General features: G+C 41.8%; 1 protein-coding gene across 1 annotated transcript in view; it reads left to right on the forward strand.

Annotated features, from left to right (window-relative positions):
* MAGI2 (membrane associated guanylate kinase, WW and PDZ domain containing 2) overlaps positions 1 to 26,198 on the forward strand; it is a 701,446-nt gene extending 675,248 nt beyond the window's left edge. The window contains exon 20 of the mRNA XM_027773307.1: positions 26,054 to 26,198. Coding sequence (XP_027629108.1) covers positions 26,054 to 26,110 — 57 coding nt within the window. The 3' untranslated portion in view covers positions 26,111 to 26,198. The remainder of the gene's footprint in view (positions 1 to 26,053) is intronic.
* The last annotated feature ends 183 nt before the right edge of the window (positions 26,199 to 26,381 follow it).

The following is a 26,381-nucleotide window of genomic DNA, read 5'->3' on the forward strand; positions in this document are numbered from 1 at the left end:
GCATGTGTAAAGAAGGCCCATAAACCAATTACTTAGGAGGCTGGCAGAGCAAGGGTGCTGGGAGGTTGGACCCTGGCCCATCCACTGGCATTCAAGGCGCCGACTTGCTTGTTGACAGAAACCTCATAAGCAAGCAGCTTGGCAGCCAGCTGGCTAGCGATCGTGGTGCTCCCAGCCTCTAGAATTTCCTCTTATGTCTCTAGTTCAACCAAACTGGTATCTATTTTAAAACATCCTTTATGTGTTTTGTTGTCTATGACTTCCTACTTTGGGAAGGCTCAAGAGGTTTCTCTACAGGGTTGGAGGCAGAAGGAGCTTTCTCCCATCACACTGAGGTCTCAGGTTACTGACCTCCCTGGATTTTTCTGTCCATAGGGGGCTCACAATAAAGCGCATAGCTTCCAAAGCGAAGTCTCTGGAACAAAAGGAGCCTGAAGTGCATAGCATCTTCCCCACCACCCACCCTGAGCATTTCACAAGCCACGGGTGCAGGTGCCCAGCTGTGCACAGGGAGGCTATGAGCTTTCTTCCAAAGAGGCTTAAAACCTGGTTGGGTATGTGGCAGCAGTTGGCTTATTTTAAGGCTCCTTCAAAATATGTAGTACCCTTGAACAAATGACTTACTGAAAGACCTCTGAAAAGAGTGACACTTCTCCAGCCAGCTTCCTAAGTTGTCATTTGGGCCTCTTCTAGTGGTTAAGGTTAGCCAGTCCACAAGGCTAACAGCGGTTCTAAATCCACCCACCAAGGGATGGAGAAATGGAGGAGAAGGGATTCCTGCAAGACCACACCCCATTGGGGTGCTTATTCCCTTTCTCTCCTTTTTTCCCCACCCTCCCCCCCCCCATTTGGGAGCCCATGCACCTTCTAGAAATTAAAAAAAAAAAAAAAAAGGTATTTATCTCTGTGCAAGTCACCCATCAGTCCTGAGTTCAGAGAATGGTGAATGGTGTATTAGATCAGGAGAACCTGAAGAGCATTTAGACTGCTCAGATGAAGAGTGTGAGGTGATTCCTGTTACCAACAACTGTTGCAGGCCCCTTGCTGCTTCTGAGGCAGTGACTCTCACCTGCCGGCACCCTGGAATCATTGGCAAGGCTCTGTGAAGTAGGACATCTGGGTCCCACCAGGGAGGCACTTGGTCTGGGGTAGGGCTCCTCAGAATGCTCCCATGTCCCCAGGGCTGAGAGTTACTACTCTAGGTCCTCTTGTAGTACCTGCTGCTAGAGCAGAGGGGGGATATTACCTCATTCCTAGTCTAGAGACTGCCACATAAACACATGGGGGTGGCCTGCCAACCAGGGAAAGTTGAGGAAGGGATGGCACCCCCTTTCCCATCCCAAGGCTAAGCCTAGAGGGGTTCAGAAAGGTAGCAAGGAGGGACCTAGCTGGGGGTTTTGAGGCTTCAGGCTAGGGAGAGTATAGGAAAGGCCAAATCCAAGTAAGCTTTAACCCCTGCCTGCTTGCAAGGTGACAGAAAGCAAGTCACTTACTCTCCTAGCACATTCTTCTGGGAAGTACATACAAAAATAGTCCCCAACCACAAGCCCCAGAGGAGATCTCAAAAACAACCTGAGGGCTGTCTCAGGAATGATCTAGCAAAAGCAGCCCATTTGTACAAATTATTATTAGGAATAAAGACTTCCCTGATCAAGTCTAATGTCTGTATTAAAGCAATAGCGTGTGTGCTGGGAGCTGCCCTCTAAATGACTCTACCCACACATTAATGTAAGGATTAATCTCTCAGCCTGCAGAATGGTATTAGCAGGTCGCTAGGAGGTTCATCTCTCAAAACTGCAGGCTTAGTAGGCAAGTCTCAGGTGGCAGCTTTGCATCGGGCCCCTCCACTGAGGGTAAGGCAGAAGAATTAGCAGCATCTTAATCACTCCTCCACTGGGGTCTATAGAGTTGAAGGCTGAGCTGGGATGAAGGAAGTCTATTGCCCTGAAAGAATCCCCCATATTTTTCAGGCAATTTCTCCAGTTCATTTGTTTTGAGCACCTTTGAATTCCCCTGGCATAATCACCCTACTCTTTGTCAACACAAAGTGATTGTTTAAACGACTCAATCAGATCATGCCATGGGCGACTATTTCTATTTATGATGATGTATTGCCTGTTTAGCAGCAAAGTGCCAGGCACATTCAACAGAAGATGAAGCATCGAAAATGGTTTTTCTTTCTGCTCTGGAGGCCCACAGAATAAAACAACCTGCTCTGAGCACAGGAAAGATTATCCTCACTGATGAGGATCAGTGACTCAGGACATCTTGGAGAGGAGGCTTAATTTTCCAGATGACAAAGAACATGACTTTTTTTATTGCCTCTGGTCCTCATATTGATCTAGAGCACAGAATAAATTGATTAAAGAGGGAGAATTCCAGGTTTTTCACCAGGCCAGGAAGAGATCTATCATGAATAAACCAAAGTCATATAATCCACTCGAAGGCAGGAACCTGATATTGTTAGTCCTTGGTCTCCAGCCCTGTCCCCACAAAACCCCACTGGCACCTTTAGGCAGCAAATAAATGCTTATTTAATTGATTAATTTGAAAAATCAGACCACTTATTTTTTTCCATCACTAACCATGTCTACAATTTAGGAATTGATTTATTTTTTTATTTTTTAACTCAGCTTTTCAAAGAGCCCATGTCATTTTAATTCTTCCTTTGGGTTGTTGTCAGCAAAAGAGAGGAGGAGCTGAGTTACTTAGCTGCTGTGTCTGAACCGGCTGAAAACTCAGTGTTAACTGGGTAAATGGGCTCCAAGTTGCTCTTTATAACAATAGCTAACTAACTTGCCAACTTAAAAAAAAAAAAATCCCATGAGTATGAAACACCAATTAGAATCACTTATAAAAATTAAAAAGTGCTATTAACTTATCATTCAGATACCCTCTCTCTAATCATGGCTGAGAAAATCAAGGGATAGTTACTGTCCTATTCTGAATGAAATTCTGACTAGCTTCATGATGTTAGTTATGCCACTAACACAGCATGAGTTATGTATAGTTAAAATACACACTACACCAACAGGCTCTCTTTAAAAATAAAAATTAGCCTGTGACACATAGAATTTCTTGTTCTTCATGGAAATATTCATTTCAGTGCCCTGGTCAAAGCTGTTCTTTCCTCAACTTCAGTTAAACTGTCCTCTATAGTTCACGAACTAATGACTAGGCTACTTTTTTTATTTTTGAGATTTTTGCCATAGGAAGCATGCACTTGCCAAAGAGATAGAGAAATCATTCTCCAGGGGACATGGCCACATCCCGGTCCCTTCTCCTTCACTCTCCTCTTGAGATTTTGGGCATACACACACACACACCTGGCATGATTTTCAAGTCATCCTATCTGGGACTCAGACTGCAGTTAGCCATGTGGGAATCCAGCACCTTAATCACCATGCCACCTGCTAGCCCCCAAACTGTTAGTCTTTTCGAACACAACTTCTCAAACGCTAATGGCATGTGAATCTCTGAGGGGCTCATTAAAGTGCAGACTCTGATTCAGTAGGCCTAGTGGGGGTTGGGGATGAGGTGTAATATTGCACTTCTAGCAAGTTCTCAAGTGATGCTGGTTCAGAGATGATATTTTGAGTAGCAATATTTAGAAATTCATACAAATTGGAACCAGCAATTAGCATAATGGCTTTGTCACTGAACTCCCATATAGCCGACCGCGGTTCGAGTCCCAAAACCGGTGGCTTAAACTCACGCTGGGTACATGTGCATGCATGCCCAAGATCCCGAGAGGAAAATGGAGGAGAAAGGATTGCAGCGTGGCCATCCCCCCTGGGGGGTGATTTCTCACTTTCTGTCTCTCTCTCAAAAACGCATGACCCATAAAAAAAAAACCCCAAAAAAAAAAAAAAAAAAAAAAACGAAAAAGAAATTCATACAAATTTTTTCCTACAGATCGTACATAGTATATAATATCACATGTATTTAAAATATGTCAGGTCTTTTCACATATCTCTAAATTATTTAGGTTGGCTGCAGGTTCACTTTCAATATGGGGGATGCACAATCTCTGATTCATTCATTCTTCATTCAGTGAATATTTATCAAGCACTTGGTATGTGCCCAGCACTGTGTCAGAGGCTAAAATTGCAGCAGTGAATAAGACTGCTATGAATAAGATCTTATTCAATCAGCAGTGAATAAGATCATAGCCTCTTTCTTTTTTTTTTTTTTTTTTTTTTTTTTTTCTTCTAACCGAAGTAGCCAAGAACCTAGGTTTGGGAAGACAGCCCTCCTTCAGGCAGAACCACAATGAAACCACTCCAGACTCAGAATCTATCTCATAAGGACCCACAGGCAGTAATTCCAAAACCTACTGCAGAACACCAACATACTTACCTCCTCTTTACTGAGAAGTCTCCCTGATACACAGACACAAATTCTATTCTAATCCCCGAATCTATAAGATAAATAGCCTCTTTCTAATAGAATTTGCACTCTAAGTAAAGGGAGATACATTAAAAAAAAAAATCAACACAAGTAAATTATAGTAAATTGAAAGATAGAAGAAACTGAAATAAAAAATAACTACTTTGGACAAGGTGGGAAGAGAAGCCTCCTTGAGGAGGTGACACTGAAGGTCAAGGATCTAATCCTGAAGAATACACTTATGCAAAGAGCTGGAGGGTTGAGTGTAGGCTACAGCCCAGGAACTAGTTTCTATTTTTGAGCAACTATTTTGAACAGAAGGGAGAATGTCTACAGCAAGTCCACTAACACAACCCCTTGCCACTCAGCTCCTAAAATATCCTTTTCTCAGACTTTACCTATCCTTTTCTATACTGTCTAGGCCAATTTTTGTTTTCAAATCCTACAGAGAGCTGCTGGTTTAGTTAAGTTGGTTGGCATTTTAATTAAGCGTAGATCTGTGTTACTAGCATAGCTAGTCTTGAACAGTCATTCAGAATTTCATTCAATACAGGACAGCACCATCTCTTGTCTTCGCCATGATTGGAGAGAGGATATCTGAATGATATGTTAATACATAACGCCTTTAAAAAAAAATTTATTTGTCATGATTTTCAAGCCACCAGATCTAGGACTTGAACTACTGTCAACCAAGTGGGAATCCAGGCCTTAACCACCATACCACCTGCTGGCCATCCAGTCCTTTAATTTTTACAAATGTTTCTGACTGGGATCCTTGACTGTCTGCAGCCCCTTGCATAGGGTGCTGCCGAGCACCCTCAGCAGGGTTACTGACAGTGTGATTTTTCTACATAGGTGTGCACAAACCTATAATAATCCGTGGCCCTGATAAACCATCATCTACAGTGATAGTAAAATAACTTTCCTGTTCAATTTTATTTTTGAAGAAGTAGTTCCAAAGATAAGACCTTATCTAGGGACCAGCAGATGACGTAATAGCTACATTGCTGGACTCCCATGTGGTCGACCACGGTTCAAGTCCCAGACCCAGTGGCTTAAACTCATGCTGGGTCCATGTGCCTGATTGCCCAAGATCACGAGAGGAGAATGAAGAAAGGATTCTGGCGTGGCCATCCTCCCTGGGGTGGCGGTGGGGTGATTTCTCACTTTCTGTTTCTCTGTCTCTTTCTGTATTTCTGGCGAGCGCACATGCCCTATAGCAAAAACCTCAAAAAAAAAGAAAAACCTTATATTTTGCTTTTGCTAAAATAAAATTTAATTTGCTTGAAATCGGTCTTTGTATAGGAGCCCCAAAAGCTATAGAAATTGATACCAATCAGTTTGTTTCAGGCCTGAACTATTTGCAGTAATAAAAAAATTTCACAGGGTAATCCAAACACAGCTAATACTCATCTTTTTAAGATCAGGTCTCACTTCTTCCCCACCCCCACTCCCTCCACACCCAGCCCTTTGTCTTTTCTGTCTTTAGCCATCTCCATAACGTTGTCTGGTCCTGGCTCCTGTCACTCTCTTCTTCTCATTCACATGACCCCTGTCCTTCTCCTCCCCTCCTCCACACTCTTTGGGAACTACGGATGAACACTGATACAGGTTCAGATAGCTCCAAAGAGCATCATCTTTTGTCCTTTATTATCAAAGCAGGGGAGATGCAGAGTGCTCTCACAATCCCACTGGTAGGACTGAGTTTTTTCACATCATCAGCTTCCTGATAGGGGAAGAGGGGTGCACTAAACAGGAGCTTGCAACTGGAGCTAAGGATGTAGCAGCAGCACTTACCCCAGGCCCCAAGTTTAGAGAGGCCTGTAAGCCAACCTAGGCCAGGCACAGTGGGCCCCTGTCTTATCTTTATGAGAGCCACCCCCCCTTTTTTGAGAGGTTTTTGCTATAGGGTGCGTGCGCTCGACAGAAAGACAGAGAGACAGAAAGTGAGAAATCACCCCCCGGGGGGATGGCCATGCTGCAATCCCTTCTCCTCCATTCTCTCAGGATCCTGGGCATGCACGCACACGTGCCCAGCATGAGTTTAAGCCACTGGGTCCAGGACTCAAACTGCGGTTGACTACATGGGAGTTCAGCAACATAGCTATTACACTAACTGCTGGTCCCTGAGAGCCCCTTTTATGTGGATCCCTCATCATGGGCTTTGGTCCTTTGTCAGATGGATTGCCTCAGTGGCTGACCTGCCAGGATCTCTAGCTGTTTTTCCTACTTGAGAACTATAGCTCTGCTCATAGCACTTCCTGTAGGATACATAGGAAAGATGTGACCACACCACACCTCTCCTTTTTGCTCCATCTTGGAACTTTAGATAAAGTAACCTAAAGGCTAAAAAGATAAAAGAAGACAATCCTTAGATGTAACTTCTATGAGGCTGTTTCCTCATCTGTATCATGAGGATAACAGTATCTACCTCATAGGTTTGTTGTGAAATGTAAATGATGAGGTGCATGCATGCATTTAGCATGAAGAGGAAGTAAAATAGGAAGCCCAGTAGAATGGTAGCTGTTTTTTGTTTCTTTTTAATTTGCTATAGAACACGTGCACTCACCAGAGTGAGACAAAGAGGGGACGAGGAAAGAGAAAGCACCCTCTATATGGGGTGGTCATATAGCAATCGCTTCTCTTCCATTCTCCTCTCAGAATTTTGGGCATATACACATGGCATGTTTTTCAAGCCACCAGGTCCAGGACTCAAGTCATACATTGGCCAGTGTGGGATCCAGCTGCCTTAACCGCTGCACCACCAGCTGGCCCAGTAGCTGTGTTTTTTTTTCCACCATTATCATCATTATTTACAAGTGCTTAGTATATGTCAAAAACTGTGTTAGATATCCATTTAACTTTTATGAAAGCTTGTATTATTTTAATTTTCATAGTAGATCTCCGAGGTAGGTATTATACCACATAGGCTCAGAGAAGTTAAGTAATTTGCTGAGAGCCACACAGATGATCAGTAAGTTATAATCGAAATCCACATTGCTTCCACTCTAGATTTCAGTTGTCTTTCCCATCTTTGGTGTTCATGACAGTAATATTACAAAGTCAGTTGTTGAAATGGAGTGCACTCATTTGGATGACATAACCTACAAAGTACAGACACATATACACACAAACATGTATTGGCCAACTCCTGATGAAAAATGCTTTGAGGGACCAGCAGTTAGCGTAATGGCTATGTCGCTGGACTCCTATGTAGTCGACCGCGGTTCACGTCGTAGACCCGGTGGCTTAAAACTCACACTGGGCGCGTGCGCGTGTGTGCCCAAGATCCCAAGAGGAGAATGGAGGAGAAGGGATTGTGGCATGGCCATCCCCCCTGGTGGGGGTGATTTCTCATTTTCTATCTCTCTGTCTCTCTCATGCGCCTTATGGAAAAAAACCCCCCCAAAAAAAAAAAAAAAAAAAAAAAAGAACGAAAAATGCTTTGAAATGTAAGGCTATATCATAATATCCACCACATTGAGTTCTTATTTTTTAAGAATTATTTTATTATTTTATTTAACTTTATTTACTTACTTATTTTAATTTGACCAGAGAGAGACAGAGCAAGAGAGGAGAGAGAGAGGAAGGGGGAGAGAGAGGAGAGAGAGAAAGTGAGAAAGCAAGTCACCAGGTCCGGGACTTGAACTATGGTCAGCCATGTAAGAGGCTAGCGCCCTTAACCACCATGCCACCTGCCGACCCGAGTTCTCGTTATTCTTAAAGTAAAATTAAATTAAATTTAAATTTAACTCACTATTGGGACAGACTTTTTGATAGGCAGTATAGATAATTCATAGAAGCTTTAGAACACAGTTTCTGTCTTCAAGGCACTGTTGGTTTAGTTGTGAATGAAAAGGTGAATTAACATATAAAGAGAAGAAAATCGACTAAGGGCTTACCACACAAGAGTTTTATAAAGAGGCCTTGTTGGAGCCAGCCAAGTGGCATAGTGGTTAAAGTGCTGGATCCCACATGGCTGACTCTATGGTTCAAGTCCCAGACCCAGCGACTTGAAAAAATACACTAGGCATATGTCCATGCATGCCCAAAATTCCAAGAGGAGAATGAAGAAGGGATTGCCATCCCTCCTGAGAGGTGATTTTTCACTTTTCCTCTCTCTCTATCCTTCTCTCTGGGGAGTACACATGCCTTATTTTAAAGTTTTTTTAAAAGCCTTGATTAGATGTCAAATAAGAAAGTGTGTTTTAGGAAAAAGAACTCAGGTTAGTCTGTAGAAGGGAAGCCAGTGGTAGGATGACCTATTAAGCTGATGTTGTAATAAAGTAAATTTAAGGTGATAAAGGCTGAGATCACCCTTAGGATTATGGAAATTAACCTAAGGACTATTCTGAAAGAAATACTGAAGGAGCTTAATGACTGATTATATTGAGAGATTAAGGGAAAGGAAGATAATAAAAAAAGATTTCAAATATTTCCACATTGGATACGTCCCAACCTGCATGTCCTTGATCTGAACTCCTGATCTCGGTATGGTACCACCATCAATCATGCAAGCTGGAATCCTGATAGTCACTCAGGACTCCTCATTCACTCATCCCTACCTCCAACATCCAGTGTGTTATAGCTCTCCAGAGCTGATCCCTCCCGCCCTGTCTCTGTCCCTTCCCATCTTTTTTTTTTAATTTTTTTTTGTTTTTGTTTACTCTAACCCTAACCCTAACCCTAACCCTAAACCCTAACCCTAACCCTATCCCTAACCCTATCCCTTCCCATCTTTCACTTACACAGACTAGTGTGCAACCAGGACTCAGTCCCATCTCCTCATCAGCATGCTGTTCTCCATCTTCCATACCAATTATCTAACACACATCTTTGAGGACAGGCTTTTAAACACTTCAGAGATTCTCCAGCACCTGCACAATGGATCCCATAGTTCTTTGCACATCCTGCAAATGAAGAAGCTTATCATGGCTTCATCTCCTGTCCCTCCACACTACACATCCTGTTTTTCAACCATGAGAACCTATTTGGAATCCGTGTAAATGCCATGCACATGGCACAGAATTTGAATGTATGAATGTAAGAAAGTCAGAGTGGTGTGGTTGATTCTGGAAAATGATAAAAGGTTGGGTGTATAAAAGTAAGAGATTTATTTGTTTCCTCTTTTCAAGATAAGCTGTAGCTACATATGTTTTAAAGTAGAAGAGAGAAACCCCTTGAAAGAAAGGCTAATCATTGAAGAAATCAGGGATGACTTTGCTGCTGATAATAAAATGATAATGTAGATTTCACTTGAAGAGCTTTTCCTCAAAGGGCCTCTCTTGAACCCCTGAATGAAGTTAGCTCCCCATTAAATGCTTCCATAGCACCCTTTACTTTTCTTTCTTCCTAACTTTGTTTTTATGATACATTGCATTTGAGATATTTGTTCCATGTACACCTCCTATAGTGACCTCTATAAAGGTAAGGACCTCATTTTATTCATGCTAAATTTCCAGCACTTAACACAATGCCTGGCGCAAAGTAGACATTCAGTATTAATTAACTACAATATAAATAGTATTTCCCCACCCTAACAGTGATTGTGCTTCTGCTCACCAATACCAGTCAGGTAAAAGGAAATTTCGTTTGTTGATAATATAATCTAAAACAACATGATACTCTGAAGCAACACACATTAAATACGCTTTAATTCAAGTGTAATTTGTCAATTTGAGTGCATTGACTCACCTGTTTAGATAAGAAGTTGGGATTACTCTTATCACTTCCCTGCTTAAATACCTCATTGACTTCACATTGTCTATAAGGAGGAAGTTCTCCTTATGTGGCACGCAGGGGTCTACCCAGCCTGCCTTCCCACCCTCCTCGTCCATCACTGCCCCATTCACCCCTTGCCATTCCCACAACAGTTTGATTGATGATCACGCTTTCTGGAATACTCTTCTACTCTGCATCTAATGAACTCTTACTCTCCCTTCAGACACAAACTAAAACATTCCCTTAGTCCTTCATACAAAACAGTCTGCCCTCTCGCAGCCCACATCATATCACTCTACACTTGCCTGTAGAAGTCTAGGAATCTGGAATAGAACACTGTGAGTCTTTAGAAGGCACTAATTGTGTCAGATTCATGTATTTCTCTCCCGGGCCTTGCACAAACCTACATAAAAGTCAGCACATTTTCTAGTGAGTAAATATGAAAGAAAACTCTGAGTCTTCCTTGATTGCTGTCTTTCCTCACAGCCCATATCCAATCCATCAGCAGAACCAATCTGTCTTCAAAATGATATCCTGAGTCCAGCCCCTTCTCACTGTCTCCATCACTACCACCCAAGTCTAAGACACCATCATTTCTGGCCTAAGCTTCCTCAATAACCTCCTAACTGGTCATCTTATTTCCACCTGTGGTCTATTCTACACACAGCAACCATGTTGGACTTTTAAAATACAGTTCTTCAGGACCAGCAGATGGTGTAATGGTTACATCACTGGACTCCCATATAGTCAACCACAGTTCAAGTCCCGAACCCAACAGCTTCGATCTCACTCCGGGTGTGTATGTGCATGTGCCCAAGATCCTGAGAGGAGAATGGAGGAAAAGGGATCACGGCGTGGTCATCCCCCCTGGGGATTTATTTATCACTTTCTATCTCTCTGTCTCTCTCTGTTTCTTTAGTGAGTGCATGCACCCTATAGCAAAAAATCTCTTTAAAACAAACAAACAAACAAAAAAAAAACTGTTCATCTTCTCGAGACCACCCAATGGCTTTTACTACATTCACAATAAAATTGACCTTGCACTTTCCCTCTTCTGCTTTCCAGTCCTTATCATTTCTTGGATATGCCAAACTTTCCCTCAGGATCTTTGTACTCGTTTCATCTGCCTAGAGTGTTCTTGGCCCCGTTACCCCATGACTTGCTATTCCTCTGTATTTGAGTCCCTGTTTAATGTCCCCTTTCCTCACCACCCTATCTAGAACAGCACCCCACATCACTTTTCATCTCATTAACTCACCTTACTTTTCATATAATTGCACTGATCCCTATCAGACTTTCACCTATTTTTAGATTAATTTTCTGTCTCTTCTGCTATGATAGTAAGGTCTATGAAGACAGGAACATTGCTTTCTTCACAAGTGTATTTTCAGTGCACAGACCTGTGTAACACAAGAAGTAGAGGCTAATAAATATTTATTGAATTAAAAAATAGAGAGAATGAATACAACAGCTAGTCTTGGGTCTCCAAGTAGAAAGAGATGAATGAAAAGAAAGGATTTTTAAAAAATAAAACTGGGTTCAGAAAAAAAAAACCCTCTAAGGATAGCTTTGCTGAACTATGATAGCCAAAGTGGGCAGTTCCAGATACAAGAGCCCTGGTTCCACTAATTCATTTTCTTTTCCAACTGCCAGAATTGTTTAAAAGGGATATTGCTCCCATAAGGACATGCTGGCAGGGATGTATAATAGTTGCACATCACCTGTAGGACCTTAATCTAAAAGAGAATGGATTTTCGGCCTGAGTCCTGCCCACAAGTAGTTTACAAAGGAGACAAAGGGATCCAGAGGAAGATGTTTCGGTACCCCAGAAGGTATGAATTTAGATGGGTGCCAAGAGTACCTTCTGAGTACATAGCTCATTTCCACTTTTTCAATCTTTCACAAGATGTGGCTATTACAGTTTTCATCATTTCTCCCATGAAATAGATGCCTTGTGATTGATTATTCTCATCCCTCTTTTCGGCTCTCTGCCACTTTAGACAGGGCTGTAATTCTGTGATGAAGAACATGATTCTAGAAAGGCTTTGAGATTAAAGGTGCTTTCTACAGACTAAAATAAAACCTCTCTAATTCAGATTCTTCTGTGAACTCAGAATTCATGATCAGTTTCATTGGGCTGAGGTTTATCGTGGTCCAATGGTGAGAGATGTGGAGGAAGGTTACTAAGCAAATTCATGATGGGAACATTATTTGTGAAAGGCATTAACTCATTTAAAAATGTTTCTTCACCCAAGTTTAACAACACTTTATCAGCACTATTTTTTCCCATTTTTTAATTTGTTCCATAATTTATTACATTGTTGCACTAATTTACATATAGTAAAGTTTACCCTTTTTAGTATACAATTGTATGAATTCAATTTTAGTATACAATTTTATGAAAAAAAAATACATAAAGTTAAATTATCAGTACCATAGCCAAAATAGGGGAACAGTTTCATAAGTGCCAAAATTTCTCCCATTCTTTAGTATAGTCAAGCCTCTTCCCACACCCAGTCTAATCCATTTTCTTTCCCTTTAATTTTGCAACTGTGAGAATGTCATATAACTGGAATCCTATAGAATTTAATCTTTTGAATCTGGCTTCTTTCACTTAGCAAAATGTATCTGAGATCTATACATGTTGTTGGCTGTGGAAGTAGTCTGTTCATTTCATAGTACATTTCATGGTACTATTCCATCGGGCCACAATGTGTGTATCTGTTCAATTGTTTCTGTTTGACTGTTGGACGTTTAAGTGGTTTCCAGGTTTTGGAGATTATTGTGAGTAAAGTCACTATAAAAAGTCACATACAGGAGCCAGTAGGTGGCATAGTGGTTAAGGGACTGGACTCCCATATGGCCAATTGCGGTTCAAGTTCTGGACCTAGTGGCTTGAAAACTATGCTGGTCACAAGGGCATGCATTCCCACAGTCAGGAGAATGGAGGAGAAGGGACTGCAGTGTGACCGTCCCCCCTGGGGGGCTGATTTCTCACTATGCCTCTCTATTTCGCTCTCTAGTAAGCACACATGGCAAAAAAAAAATTAAAAATTACATAATTACATTCAGGTTTTTCTGTGAACATTTTTTATTATTAAATAATTATGTGTGTGTGTGTATATATATATATATATATTTTTTTTTTTTTTAATTTGACCAGAGGGATACACAGAGAGGAGAAAAAGAGAAAGTGAGAAAGCAAGTTGCAAGGTTCAGGCTTCAAACATAGTCGGCCATGTGGGAGTCCAGCACCTTAACCACCACACTATCTGCCAGCCCCAAACATAAGTTTTTATTTCATTCAGGTAGATATCTCACCGTGGATATACTATGTTAGATGGTAACTAAATGTTTAGCTTTTTTTTTTTTTTAAGAGAGAATTTTACTATAGGGCACATGCACTCACAAGAGAGACAGAAAGTGAGAAATCACCTCCCCCAGGGCAGTTGACCATGCCACAATCCCTTCTTCTTCATTATCCTCTCAAGATTTTGGTCACACACGTATATGCGCCCAGTTTGAGTCCAGAACTCAAACCAGGGTCAACTACCAACTACATGGGAATCCAACAATGTAACCATTATGCCATCTGCTGGTTCCTAAATGTTTAACTTTTTAAGATACTGCTAAATTGTTTTTAAAATAGTTATTCCCAGGAGCAATGTAGGGGAAATTTCGTTGTTCCACATTCTTACAGTTATTTTGAGTAGTTGTTTGATTTTAGCATTACTAGTAGGTGTATAGTGGTATCTCATTATACTTTTAATTTTCATTTTTCTGCTAATGATCTTAAGCTTTTTTTATCACTTGTTAAGTGATTTTGTTTTTAATGTTAAGTGTTTTATTTAATCACCTGTACATCATCTTGGTAAAGTCTCAATTTGAATCTCTACCCATTTTTAAATTTATATTCAAATGATTAATTTAATGGCTGGTATGCTTATATACATTGTCTTATTTGATCTTCACAACTCTGAGAGGGAAGTAGAGCAGAAGTATTCCATTTTACAGATGAGAAATTGAGGCCAAAAACAGTTACATGGCTTGCCCAGGTTCACACCAAGTGGCAGAACCAAAGCTGGAAGCCAGGACATTCTTTCTACTGCAAGTTGCCAACTTACTCTTCCACAAAATAAGCAGTGCCCATCTTGATTCAGCAGCACTGTGAACTGTGGATTGAGATTCCAGGTGACTGAGTACCCCAGCAAAATTATGGAAAGGTAAAGCCTGTCTTTCCTGGCTGTGTGACAGAGGTGTCCAACCCACTTATTCCAGCAAAACTTCTCTGTGCTTTAACTTTCTTCTCTGGAGTGTCATATAAATGGAATCATAATTTGAGTTCTAGGACATAAGTCAACCCTGCATTCCCACTGTGAGGTGTCTACCTCAGTATTTACCATATACCCTATAATGCAGATACTTTACTAATTAACATATCCCTGAGCATCCCCACATCCCCAACCAATCTATTGGGTCATCAGAAAAATCATGACATATTTTTCTATGCAGAAGTGTGTTATGACTTTTCTGATGACCCAATAGATTAGCAAGAGTTTACCTGATAAAAAACTGGAGCCAAATTTCCTAACCCGTGCTCCATGATATACCTCTAATGAGTTATGCCAAGATATTGAAATCCTTTAGCCCTTGGAGTGTCCAAGAATGACTTGTTATATTTAGTCCTTGGTCACCTTTATGTTTACTCCAGTCCACAAAGTACTATCCTTTTCTGTGTATGTTCTAATTTGGAAAAGGTTGGAAAACACCAGAGTAGAGGGGTGGTTTGGGCTGAGGCTCTGAAGTTTTATAGTCAGTTATACTGATTCTCACTTATTATCTAAGTGGCCCTGGACAATTGCTTAATTTATCTTAACAGATAAATATCATTTCCTAATCTCTGAAATGGGGATAGTAGCCCTATAGTTCTTAGAACTGTTGCAAGGATTAAAAGATAATCTACTGGACACACATGGCCAGTTCTTAGTACATATAAAGCACTCAGTAGATAGTATTCCCATTATTAACAGTCCTATCTGGCCCTGATATTTGCCCTTCTGGCAATAGAGGTAGCTAAAATTTGCCACAGATTTACTGCTGTACTTTTGATTATGCTTTCAAAATGAATGTAAATGTAAAGCATCAGTAAGCAAATACAACCACCATTTTAGAAGTTATTAATGTTTGTAGCACCTAGTTTACCCCTCTCTAGTAATAAAGAGGAAACAAATTCATGTTTTGAAGGCCATTAACAATGGCTCTAGACTGGAAACAATGCTTCAGAAGGAGTAGAAGCAAAGTATAATAGTTACTTTGGTCTGACATTTTTTAAATGCACATTTCCCTTGTTTATATTATTACAAAAAGCAATCACCTTAGTGATGGTTGAACAGATCTAAATGAACCATTACAGTTTGAATACAATCCTTGAAATGTTTTCCTTTTGAACACCAAATGACTTCACAGTACTATCCTTTGATCTACCCTAGTCATTTTGATATTTTCCTGAAGTATTAGGAGTTAGAAGAAAATAGATTTTCAATACAACCACCTTAGTATTTTCTAACTCCAGCCAACTGTGGGTTGCAACAGGAAGAGTTGTTATAAGAAGAAACACTTGGGACCAGCAGATGGCATAATGGTTGTGTTCTCGACTCCCAGCATAGTCAACCATGGTACAAGTCGACCAGCAGATGGCGTAATGGTTGTGTCTCTGGACTCCCAGCATAGTCAACCATGGTACAAGTCCCAGAACCAGTGGCTTAAAACTCATGCTGGGTGCATGTGCATGTGTGCCCAAAATCCTGAGAGGAGAATGGAGCAGAAGGGACTGCAGCATGGCAATCCCCTTGGGGGGTGATTTCTTGCTTTCTTTCTCTCTGTCTCTCTGTTGAGCACTCATACCCTATAGCAAAAATCTCTCTTAAAAAAAAAAAAGAAGAAACACCAAATGCATGGATCTCTTTATGAATAATTTTAGTCATTTGATCAGTAAAAAGTAAAAGCATTTATGTTTCAAAGTGACTGTGTTTCCAGTATCTAACATGAGTATTTTCAATTCAGTCCAAGTTCAAGGAGCGGCACTGTAAGGGATATTTTTTAAGCATATAGTATTATCCCTGGCCTTAAGAAATCGAATTTTGTTGTTGGGACCAGCAGTCAGCGTAATGGCTATGTTGCTGGACTCCCATGTAGGCGACCGCGATTCAAGTCCCGGACCTAGCGGGGTGCATGCACATGTGTGCCCAAGATCCCGAGAGGAGAACAGAGGAGAAGGGATTGTGCCATGGCCATCCCCCCCGGGGGGGGGGGGATTTCTCGCTTTCGCTCTCTCTGTCTTACTGGCGAGTGCATGCGCCCTATAGCAAAAACCTCTCCAAAAAACAAAGAAAGAAATTGAATTTTGTTGTTCTCTGATTCCAGTTCATATTTCCAGCATTTTCACAAATCAGCACTTCAACCATAGTGATTATCCTTCTATGTCCAAGGTTCAAACACAAATGGCATTTCAGAGCCTCCATTACGAATAATAATGGATCTCTTTCTGACAATCAACTTTAATTATTACATTGCCCCAAAATAAGACATGAGTCCCCTTTATTGATCAGAACAGTAGATAACAAAGGCATTAGTTATAGTGTTTCAGCAGAGCTTGTAGACCATCATCCAATTCAGAAAGCCATTCAATGACCTACCAGCTGTGTGGCCTTGAAAAAGTTACTTCATCTCTCTGTTTCTCAGTTTTTTCATTTGTAAAATGTGTCCGTTTAAGTGTAATAATCTGAGTTAATACATTTTGAACCTTTAGCAGAATGCCTAGCACCTAGTAAATCCCTTAATTAATGTTAACTACTGCCATTATTAGTAGCACCAATAACAGTGACACTAGTAATATCTTTCTGAATAAACCACTCTGAAAAATAGTCATTAGGCCCTGAGTCTATGCCTTGTCCTGAGGGGAGGAAAGCAATGTAGGAAGCCTCATTCGAGGCCTAAGGGGTCATCCAGCCCAAAGCTGGAAGCCCTGAGACCATCCTGGAGGTATGGGGCAGATAAAAGGCCCTCCTTCTCTGTCATAATCTCTGGCTCTCTTCTAAGCTTCTCTCTCAGTCTTCTACACAAAATGAAATGAATTCTAGGGCCAGCCCCATAGCACAACAGGTAAGCCCTGTGCATAGTGAGCCAGATCCCACATAGCTAACCCCAGGTCGTATCTCGGCCCAGAGGTTTGAAAAACACATTGGACACGTATGCATGTGTCCTGATAGCGTGGAGAAATGGAGCAAAAAGGATTCAGTATGACCATGCTCCATGGAGGGGATGCTTCCTCCTTCCCTCCACCTCTGATGACTGTGTGCATCCTCTTTTCTTTAAAGTTAAAAAATATTGACTCTTGCTGATTTGGGTTATGCTTTTCCCTTCTGTACAAATTGTTTCAAGACATAAGAGCCACCTGGGAAAACCAGTAACATAGTAACTTTATTACAACCAGCAGTTTTTTTCCTGGTGGGTCAACTCTCTGGTTAAGGTCACTTGGTTTGTATTTTATAAACAAGCTGTTTAAACAGTTTCTATAGATGAAGTTTGTTGTTGTTGTTGTTTTTAATCTTAGCATAGGAAGTAAAGGAATGCATTTATTATTCAGTATTGCTAGGCTCTTGATTATTTAAAAGACAATATAACATTCAACTGAAAAAGTAACGGCCTGTGTATAATTGGTGTGTGTATACACTGATAATATTTGTTTATGTATTAATCAGTCTATATCTTTTCTTTAAAGTTTTTGCCATAGGGTGTGTGTACTCACTAGAGAGAGACAGTGAAAGGGAAAGTGAAGAATCTACCCCCCAACCAGGGAGGAAGGCCATACCGCAATCCCTCCTCCTCCACTCTCCTACTGGGATTTTGGGTTTGCACACGCACCCAGCATGATTATCAAGCCACCAGGTCTGGATCTGAAACTGCAGCCAGCCTTATGGGAGTCCAGGGCCTTAACCACCACGCCGCCTGCTGGCCCCAACCAGTCTGTTTGCTAGGAGAGATCCATACAGGCTAGAACAGACAACAGTAAGGGTTAAGGAACTTGATCCTAACATAGGAGCAGGACCTGCTCCTCCCACAATGGAATGTAAGTAGTTAGGGTCTGTCTTACCTGTAGGTTCATCTGAACATCCCCAGATAGTTTGACTAATGATTCCCCAGGGATGAAACTCCTTTAAGCAAATCGATTGCATCATTACAGCTGATGAGATTAAGAAGGGAAGAAACATCTGTAAAAATTCAGGGAATCTGACTATGTACTTTGGCACCAGAATTTTTCTTCTGCCTCCCCAAGGGGCACCAATAAAAGCTCAGAACACTCCAACGTGCTTTCTATCCCTGGTTCCTCCTTCAGCTCTTTCCCCAACAAACTTAGTTATTTCCCCTCACACTTCAAATACACATTATCGTTTCACTATCATCCTCCTTCTCAAAACTGATAAAAGTCACAGATGGATATACCTGTTATTGACAGATTGTTTAAATGGAAATCTTTGGCCTTAAAGTGTTTCTTTAAGTAACCATTTGGTTTCAAGACTTCCATTTCTATTTGCGGAATAGATTTATTTTCTCATCAAATATTTGAGACTGATGGCAGTCAAATAAGCCAGCAAAGGTATAATTACAAATTTGAGGTGTGTATTATGAGGAAATAAAAAGAGGATGCTGTTTAGGAGGGTGGAATAGCTACTATAGATTAGCGTTCTCTGCAGTGACACTTGTGAGCCGTAAAGGATGAAAAAGAACCTGCCCTGTGAATAGCTAGGAGAGAGCTTTTCCATGCAGAGAAGTCAACAGTGATGTCCCAGAACAGGAAACGAGCTTGGTGTGTTTGAGGAACAGAACACAGACCGGTGTGCCTACAAGACAGGGCATATCAGGAAATGAGGCTAAGGGGAGGAGGACCCTGGCAGGGGCCAGGTCATGTAGATTTTCATAGGCCATGTTAATCATTCTGTATTTTAATCTTAGCAGTAGGAATCTGCTGAAAGTTTAAAGCAAGAAAATGGCGTGATCTATTTATGTCTCAAAGAGGTTGTTGCAGATGTTATATGGAGAGTCGCTAGAGATTGGCAGTAGTAGGACAGAGTAAAGTGGTTCTGGCAGTAACCCATTGAAAAAATGTCAGCTTGGCAGCCCTTTCCCTTGTGTAAGGTAACTAGATTATTTGTCTTGGGAAGGCCCGTATGGTTTACAGAATACTACAGTTAACTTCTCTTGTCTCAACAGCCCCAAAATTCATTTTTGAAATTTGTCTTTAACAGCATCCCCAAGCGTTTATGAAAGATCTACATCGTGGCCTTCTTTTAATTGTTTTAATTATTTAATTTTATTTATTATTATTTTGTTTGTTATAGTGCACATGCATTCACCAGAGAGGCAGACAGAGAGAGAAAGAGAGAGAGAGAAGGAAAGTGAGAAAGCAAGCCTCCAGGTCCAGGGCTCAAACTGTGGTCAGCCATGTGGGAGTCCAGCACCTTAACCACCATGCCACCTGCCAGACCTGTGTCCTCCTTTTAACTATGACTGTCCTGAGCAGCCCCCACTGCTGATCATCCTTGCGTCCTTAGAGAAAAGCCCATGTATCTAGAACTAGGGTGCTGAAAGTGAAAGTGAAGCTAGGTTGACAGAGCCCATATATATTTGAAGATAAAGACTAGTAAGACTTGCAGGAGGGTTGCATTTGTGAGGTAAGGGAGAGAAAGGGATCGAGGATGACTCCAAGTGATGAGTGTACCATTTGGGGAAATAAAGGAGAAAGTGCATGGTGGGCTTGGGGAAGAAAGATTTCTATTTTGGACTTTTTAGATTAAGGAAGTCAATGAACTGTCCAAATAGAGACATTAAGAAGGCAGGTGGATAGCCCAGCATCGAGCTGGTAGCATAGAGCTCAGCAGAAATATGTAGGAGGATGCTCTTGTATAAAAGCCACAGGAATAGACAAGAACACCTAAGAGAGGCAAAAGAGAAAGTGAATTACCTAAGACCAAGCCCTGAGGAGGTCAGGCAAAAGAAAAGGAATCAGTAGAATAAATTGAGAAGGAACTGCCAGAGAGGTGGGAAAACGAGTGGAGAATGAGGTTTCATGAAAGCCAAGAGTCCAGTTTGTTTCTAGAAGCAGTCAGCTGTGTGGAAATGTGGTGAGACAAATTATTCAGATGAATACAGAGAGATGTCCTCTAGATTTGACAATAAAAAGGTCATTGGTGACCTTGCCGAGAGCAGTTTCACTGGGTGGGGTTGAGACAGGCAGGTGGAGGAAGCCAGCTTGGAGTGCAAGGCTTTTTCCTTTCTGGTTTCAGCCACGAGAACTTTGTCATTGTTTGGACAAAGACACTGCAGAAATAGCAGAGCAGACTGCATTTTGTCATTCCAGGATGTGTCTTTGTTATCGTTAGAACATCTCAGACCAGAAGGATGCTGTGGAGCATGGCTGCCTCAACAGCTACTTCATAAAGGAGCACAGTCACACACTTTAGCCAGTGCCCAGGTTTGGGAAGGGAAAAAGTGAAGGAAAGGAAAAAAGGAGAAAACGTCTGAAGGAAATAGAACTAAATTTGATGAATTTACCTGGCTATCGGATATAGCAAGACATATATAATAACCAGGATCCAAATATATATGATAGCCAGAAGGATTGTACAGTCGAGATTTTTTTTTTAAGAGAGGTTTTTGTTATAAGGCATATGCGCTCGCTGGAGACACAGAGAGAAACAGAAAGTGAGAAATCACTCTCGAGGGATGGCCACACCGCAATCCTTTCTCCTCCATTCTCCTCTCGGGATATTGGGTAGGCACTCCCCACACACACACACGCACACACACACACTTAGCATGCATGTTTCAAGCTGCCCAACTGAGACGCAAACCACAGTCAGCCATGTAGAGTCCAGCATCTTAACCACTACCCAACCTTCTGGCCCCTACTCAAGATTTCTTGAACTTAGAATTTGAAACATTAGAGAAAGGCTCTCCTGTGTACCATAGTTCATATTCCTTTGCTGAGGTAGGTGATAGGAAGATGGGTGAATAACAGCATATTGAAATGACTTACATATTGCACTTATTCTGCTAAAGGTTTTTGGTACTTCACTGCACATTTTAGGTGTATGCCTGTGAAGACGTCACAGGTCTGGTATTGAACTGGAGAGTTTCTATCAGAAAAATGAAAACTATTTAACCACACATATAAATTTCTATCTTTTAAATCATTTTACTTTACGATCTACTAATAGTTCATTTTAATTTGTGATTTATTTTATTTTATATATTTAGAGAGAGAAATTTTTGCTATACAGCATATGCACTTGCCAGAGGGACAGAGAGAGACAGAGAGCAGAAATCAGGAAATCACCTGCCAGGAGGGATGGCCACACCACAGTCCATTCTCCTCCTTCTCCTCTCAGGAGTTTCAAGCCACCATAGTCAACCATGGTCCAGCATTGTAACCATTATACTATCTGTTGGTCCCAAAATTCTTTTTTTATTATTCATTTAACTTTATTTATTTGTTTATTTATTTATTTAAATGTTGACCAGAGAGAGACAGAGTGAGAGTGCGAGATAAAGAGAAAATGAGAAAGTAAGCCACCAGTCCAGGACTTGAACAGCAGTCAGCCATGTGGGAGTCCAGTGCTTTTAACCACCATGCCATCTGCCAGCCCCCGAATATTATTTTTTTAAAGAAGTATTTATGGGGAACCAGCAGTTAGCGTAATGGCTATGTCGCTGGACTCCCACATAGTCGACCGCGGTTCGCGTCCCAGACCCGGTGGCTTAAAACTCACACCGGGCGCGTGTGCGTGTGTGCCCAAGATCCCGAGAGGAGAATGGAGGAGAAGGGATTGCGGCATGACCATCCCCGCTGAGGGGTGATTTCTCGCTTTCTGTCTCTATGTCTCTGTCTGTCTGGCGAGCGCACACGCCCTATAGCAAAAACCTCTTAAAAAAAAAAAAAGAAGAAGTATTTATGTGTTTATTTATTTATGTATTTATTTATTTATTTATTTAAATTTGATGAGGTGGAGTGGTGAGGAGCAAGCTGCCGGGTCCAGGACTCAAACCATGGTTGGCCATGTGGGAGTCTAACATCTTAACCGTCATGCCACCTGCTGGCCCCCGGTGGCTAGGAACATTTTAGATTTTAGTCTCTCCCACTTTTAGGTATTTAGTGATCTCTAAACAAATGCCTGAGAATTCTGTTTTATAATAAGAGGAATCCCTTTGTATTGGTGATGATTTTACCTTCGAGTTTATCATTTGGACAATCACTGGAAGTAGAAGGAAGGGGAATGTCTCTGTATCTCAAAAGTACTTTGAGGCCAGCTGATAATGGGCATTTATAAGTGGAGTTTAACATTTTTACATTTTTCTGGACAAGAACTCTCCAGTTTATATGAGACATGTGGTGAGATGTTCAGAAATATTATAAATACTAACTATTCTGTTTAATGATGGGATCCAGTTCCTATTGGCCCACAATGGCCACTGAGCCTGTCCATTTTACATGTTTGATTCTACTTGCAAGGCAAAATCTTAGGACAATTTTCTTGGTAAGTAGGAAGAGTAAAGAAACCCAAAATTATACTCCTGAGTGGTCCAGGTTGTAATCTCGGTCAAGTTACTTAACATCTCTCTACTTCAATTCCTCCTTCAGGAAATGGTGTGAATAATACCAACCCTCTCCCTGTATCTCAGAAGTAATTTGAGGCTAGCTAATTGACTCTACCATATGTGATGTAATGGTGGGGAAAAGAGCTATTAAAATGTGAAATATCATTAACACAATCCACGTCAGAGAGTACACTGCACAAGCCACCCTCTACTTATGCCTTTTAAAGACCACTTTTAACTCTTCTAGGCAATATCTTCCTATATTGATGGAGTTTTCACCGTTTATCATGTGTTAGTTTGATTTTGAACTCTAACCCAACTGAAAGAAGATATTCTAATTTTCATGAAATACATGTGCATTTGAGGATAATAGTCCTTGATGTAACCAAGCATCCCAGAGATATAGCAAAATCATACCTGGGAAACGTAGCATATTGAAATGACTAACTTATTGTGTTTATTCAAAACCTCACCTGTAAGTACGCTAGTTAACACAGCAGCTTCCAGAGGAGTTCACCCCATAAGTAGGCAGCCACCGAGGCACAGAAGAAAAAGTACAATTCAACTATGTGCAAATGATCAGCGGAGCTCTCCTGTCGCAAGGTGCTTTTCCTTTAAAAATTGAATATCTCCCACCTAAGAAGTTGGACATTCTATCCGCATCTGATAAAGGAGAAAACTGAGGTTCAGAGAGTTCTAGTGGCTGATCCCAAATCACATCACTGATAAATAAATGCCAGAGGCAGGATTAGGTTACAGGCTTTCTGATGCTTTTCTAAGATATTTTTAATTACTATGTGAGGATGATTATGGGCATCAGTCTACGGAAAGAAGGAAGATAACATTAGGCCCAAAATACTCCATTCAAATTTCACATGAAAGGAGAAATTTTTTTTTTTAAAGATTTTTGCTATACGGTGCATGCACTCAACAGAGAGACAGAGAGACAGAAAGCAAGAAATCATGCCCAGGGGACCAGCAGTTGGCGTAATGGCTATGTCACTGGACTCTCATGTAGTCAACTGAGGTTCAAGTCCCAGACCCAGTGGCTTAAAACTCACGCCGGGCGCGTGTGCGTGCATGCCCAAGATCCTAAGAGGAGAATGGAGGAGAAGGGATTGCGGCGTGGTCATCCCTCTGGGGGGTGATTTCTCGCTTTCTGTCTCTCTGTCTCTCTCTGTCTTTCTGGCAAGTGCATATGCACTATAGCCAAAATAACAAAATAAATAAATATATAAATATATAAATAAATAAATAAATCCTCCAAAAAAAAAAAATCATGGGGGTGGGGGGTTGTGGCCACATCACAATCCCTTCTCCTCTGCTCTCTTCCTGGGATCTTGTGTACACACACATGCGTGCCTGGTGCAAGATTGAAGCCACTGGGTCCGGGACTCAAACCATGGTCAGCCATGTAGGAGTCCAGTGCCTGCCATCTGCTGGCCCCTTGAAAGAAGAAATTTTTAAAAACTAATTTGATATTCTAAAGATGGCCAAAGTCATTGGGGAAAAAAAAAAACCCACTCCTCTCTTCCTCTTTTCGCATCTTTATAAATCAGTATCAAAGATATAAGAATCCTCAACTTTAAAATAAAGAGGACCCTTGGGAACCAGCAGTTAGCATAATGGCTATGTCGCTGGACTCCCACGTAGTCGACTGCGGTTCGTGTCCCGGACCCGGTGGCTTAAAACTCACGCCGGGCACGTGTGCGTGCGTGCCCAAGATCCCGAGGAGAATGGAGGAGAAGGGATTGCGGCGTGACCATCCCCCCTGGGGGGTGATTTCTCGCTTTCTGTCTCTATGTCTCTCTCTGTCTGGCGAGTGCACGTGCCCTATAGTGAAAAAAAACTCTCCAAAAAAATAAAAATTAAAAAATAAAGAGGACCCTTGACATTTGTGGACTGTGTATTCACAAGGATTCCTGTAGTCTCTGACACACATTACAGAGGCAGGAACTTGAATCGCATGCACTGAGGCTGATGTGTGGGACTGAATCTCTTAGCTAGTGAGAAGCTCATTTGCCTCCCCAAATTCAAATACCTCTGTGGCTTCTTTGTTCTCCTCTCATAACCATACACCAATTTTACGGAGAAAAATTACACTAGAATGGTACTGCAAAACGTGAGGATTTCCAAAGGTCATGAGCTCTCTTCCTCACAAATACTGAGGGTTCACTGCATTGGAGTTCCCTATTTAAATTTTGCCTTAGTGGCCAGAAACTCAAGGGTAATGTTATCACTCATAGTGGTAACTAACTCATCTCAGATTCCTAACACATCTGTCCTCTTTCTACTTGGCTTCTGACTGGTGGTTGCTTTTTTCAAAAAGTCATTTCTCATTTTTATCATTCTGCTTTGTGTGTGTTTTGATGTTGTAAATTGTCCTAAATCTTTTTTGGAAGTAGACAGATTTTAAATCCTAAATAAATGTTGAAACTAGCCTTCCTAGAAAGAATCATTTATCTTAGTTCAGGGGCCTTCCATAATGTTTAGAACTACCAAAAAGAATTAAGGACGATTTTTTTAAAGACAACAGTTTAGATGAATGTATCCAAAGTCTGAGATTTTCTGGCTGGCAGCTAAGAATTATGCTTTGAGTGACACCTAATGGTTGAGAAAGCCATTCCTCCAACTGTACTTGGAGAGGACTCAAAGCTCTAGCTCTGGGACCATCTTGCTCAGAATCACTTGAGTGTCCGGTTTAAAATGCAGAGTAATTCTCGAGTGCTATGCTGCTAAAATCTCTGAGCCTGGTCCCTGGGAATCTGTATTTTTCACAACCATCCCAGGTGATTTCCATATACAGGGGACTTCCAAAAGTTTGTAGAAAAAAACGAAATTTAAGTACCAGTTTACTTTGGTGCAAGAAATGTTTTGAGATCCATACATAATTTTTTACATCATAATATGCGTTTTCCATGAACTTGTTGAAGACCTCGCATATACTTGAATTCCAGAACCACTGATTCAAGTGCTGCCAAGTCAGACGTCCACACAGGACTGTCAGGCCTGATGACACCCAGGAAGTTAGGAGGGGCCAAGGAGAAGGGACTAGGCCCGGCTTTGCGTTGACTTCCCTAGTTTATCAATGGGGTTGGGGTGGAGGGTGGAAAGGAGGGCAGGCCTCGACCCGCTGTCTTCTAGGCAGTGAAAGCTGGGGTAGGAGTGGCTGGGGACTTTGACAGCAGTCGCCCTGGCTGCCCGCCTTTGTCCCCGGCGTAGAGGGAGGTCGCGGGAGTGTCGCAACCCCGCGTGGCGCGGTCCTAACGCCTGTCCCTCCTGTCCACAGACGAACCCAGCTCCTGGAGTTCTCCCGCTGCCGCCGCCCCAGGTCTGCCGGAAGTAGGCGTCTCCCTCGAAGACGTCCTCTCTCCATTCTCTCCATCACATCCAGCCCCACCCTCCGACCCTTCCCACCAGATAAGCCCAGACCCAGCTTGGGATATCAAAAGGGAACACGACGTTAGGAAACCAAAGGAGCTTTCAGCCGGCGGCCAGAAGAAGCAGCGCCTCGGGGAGCAGAGGGAGCGCTCGGCCAGTCCGCAGAGGGCCGCGCGGCCGAGGCTCGAGGAGGCGCCCGGCGGCCAGGGGCGGCCGGAGGCCGGCAGGCCCGCCTC

This window comes from Tupaia chinensis, unplaced genomic scaffold, assembly GCF_000334495.1.
Source record: "Tupaia chinensis unplaced genomic scaffold, TupChi_1.0 Scaffold000044_1, whole genome shotgun sequence".
Lineage (NCBI taxonomy): Eukaryota > Metazoa > Chordata > Mammalia > Scandentia > Tupaiidae > Tupaia > Tupaia belangeri.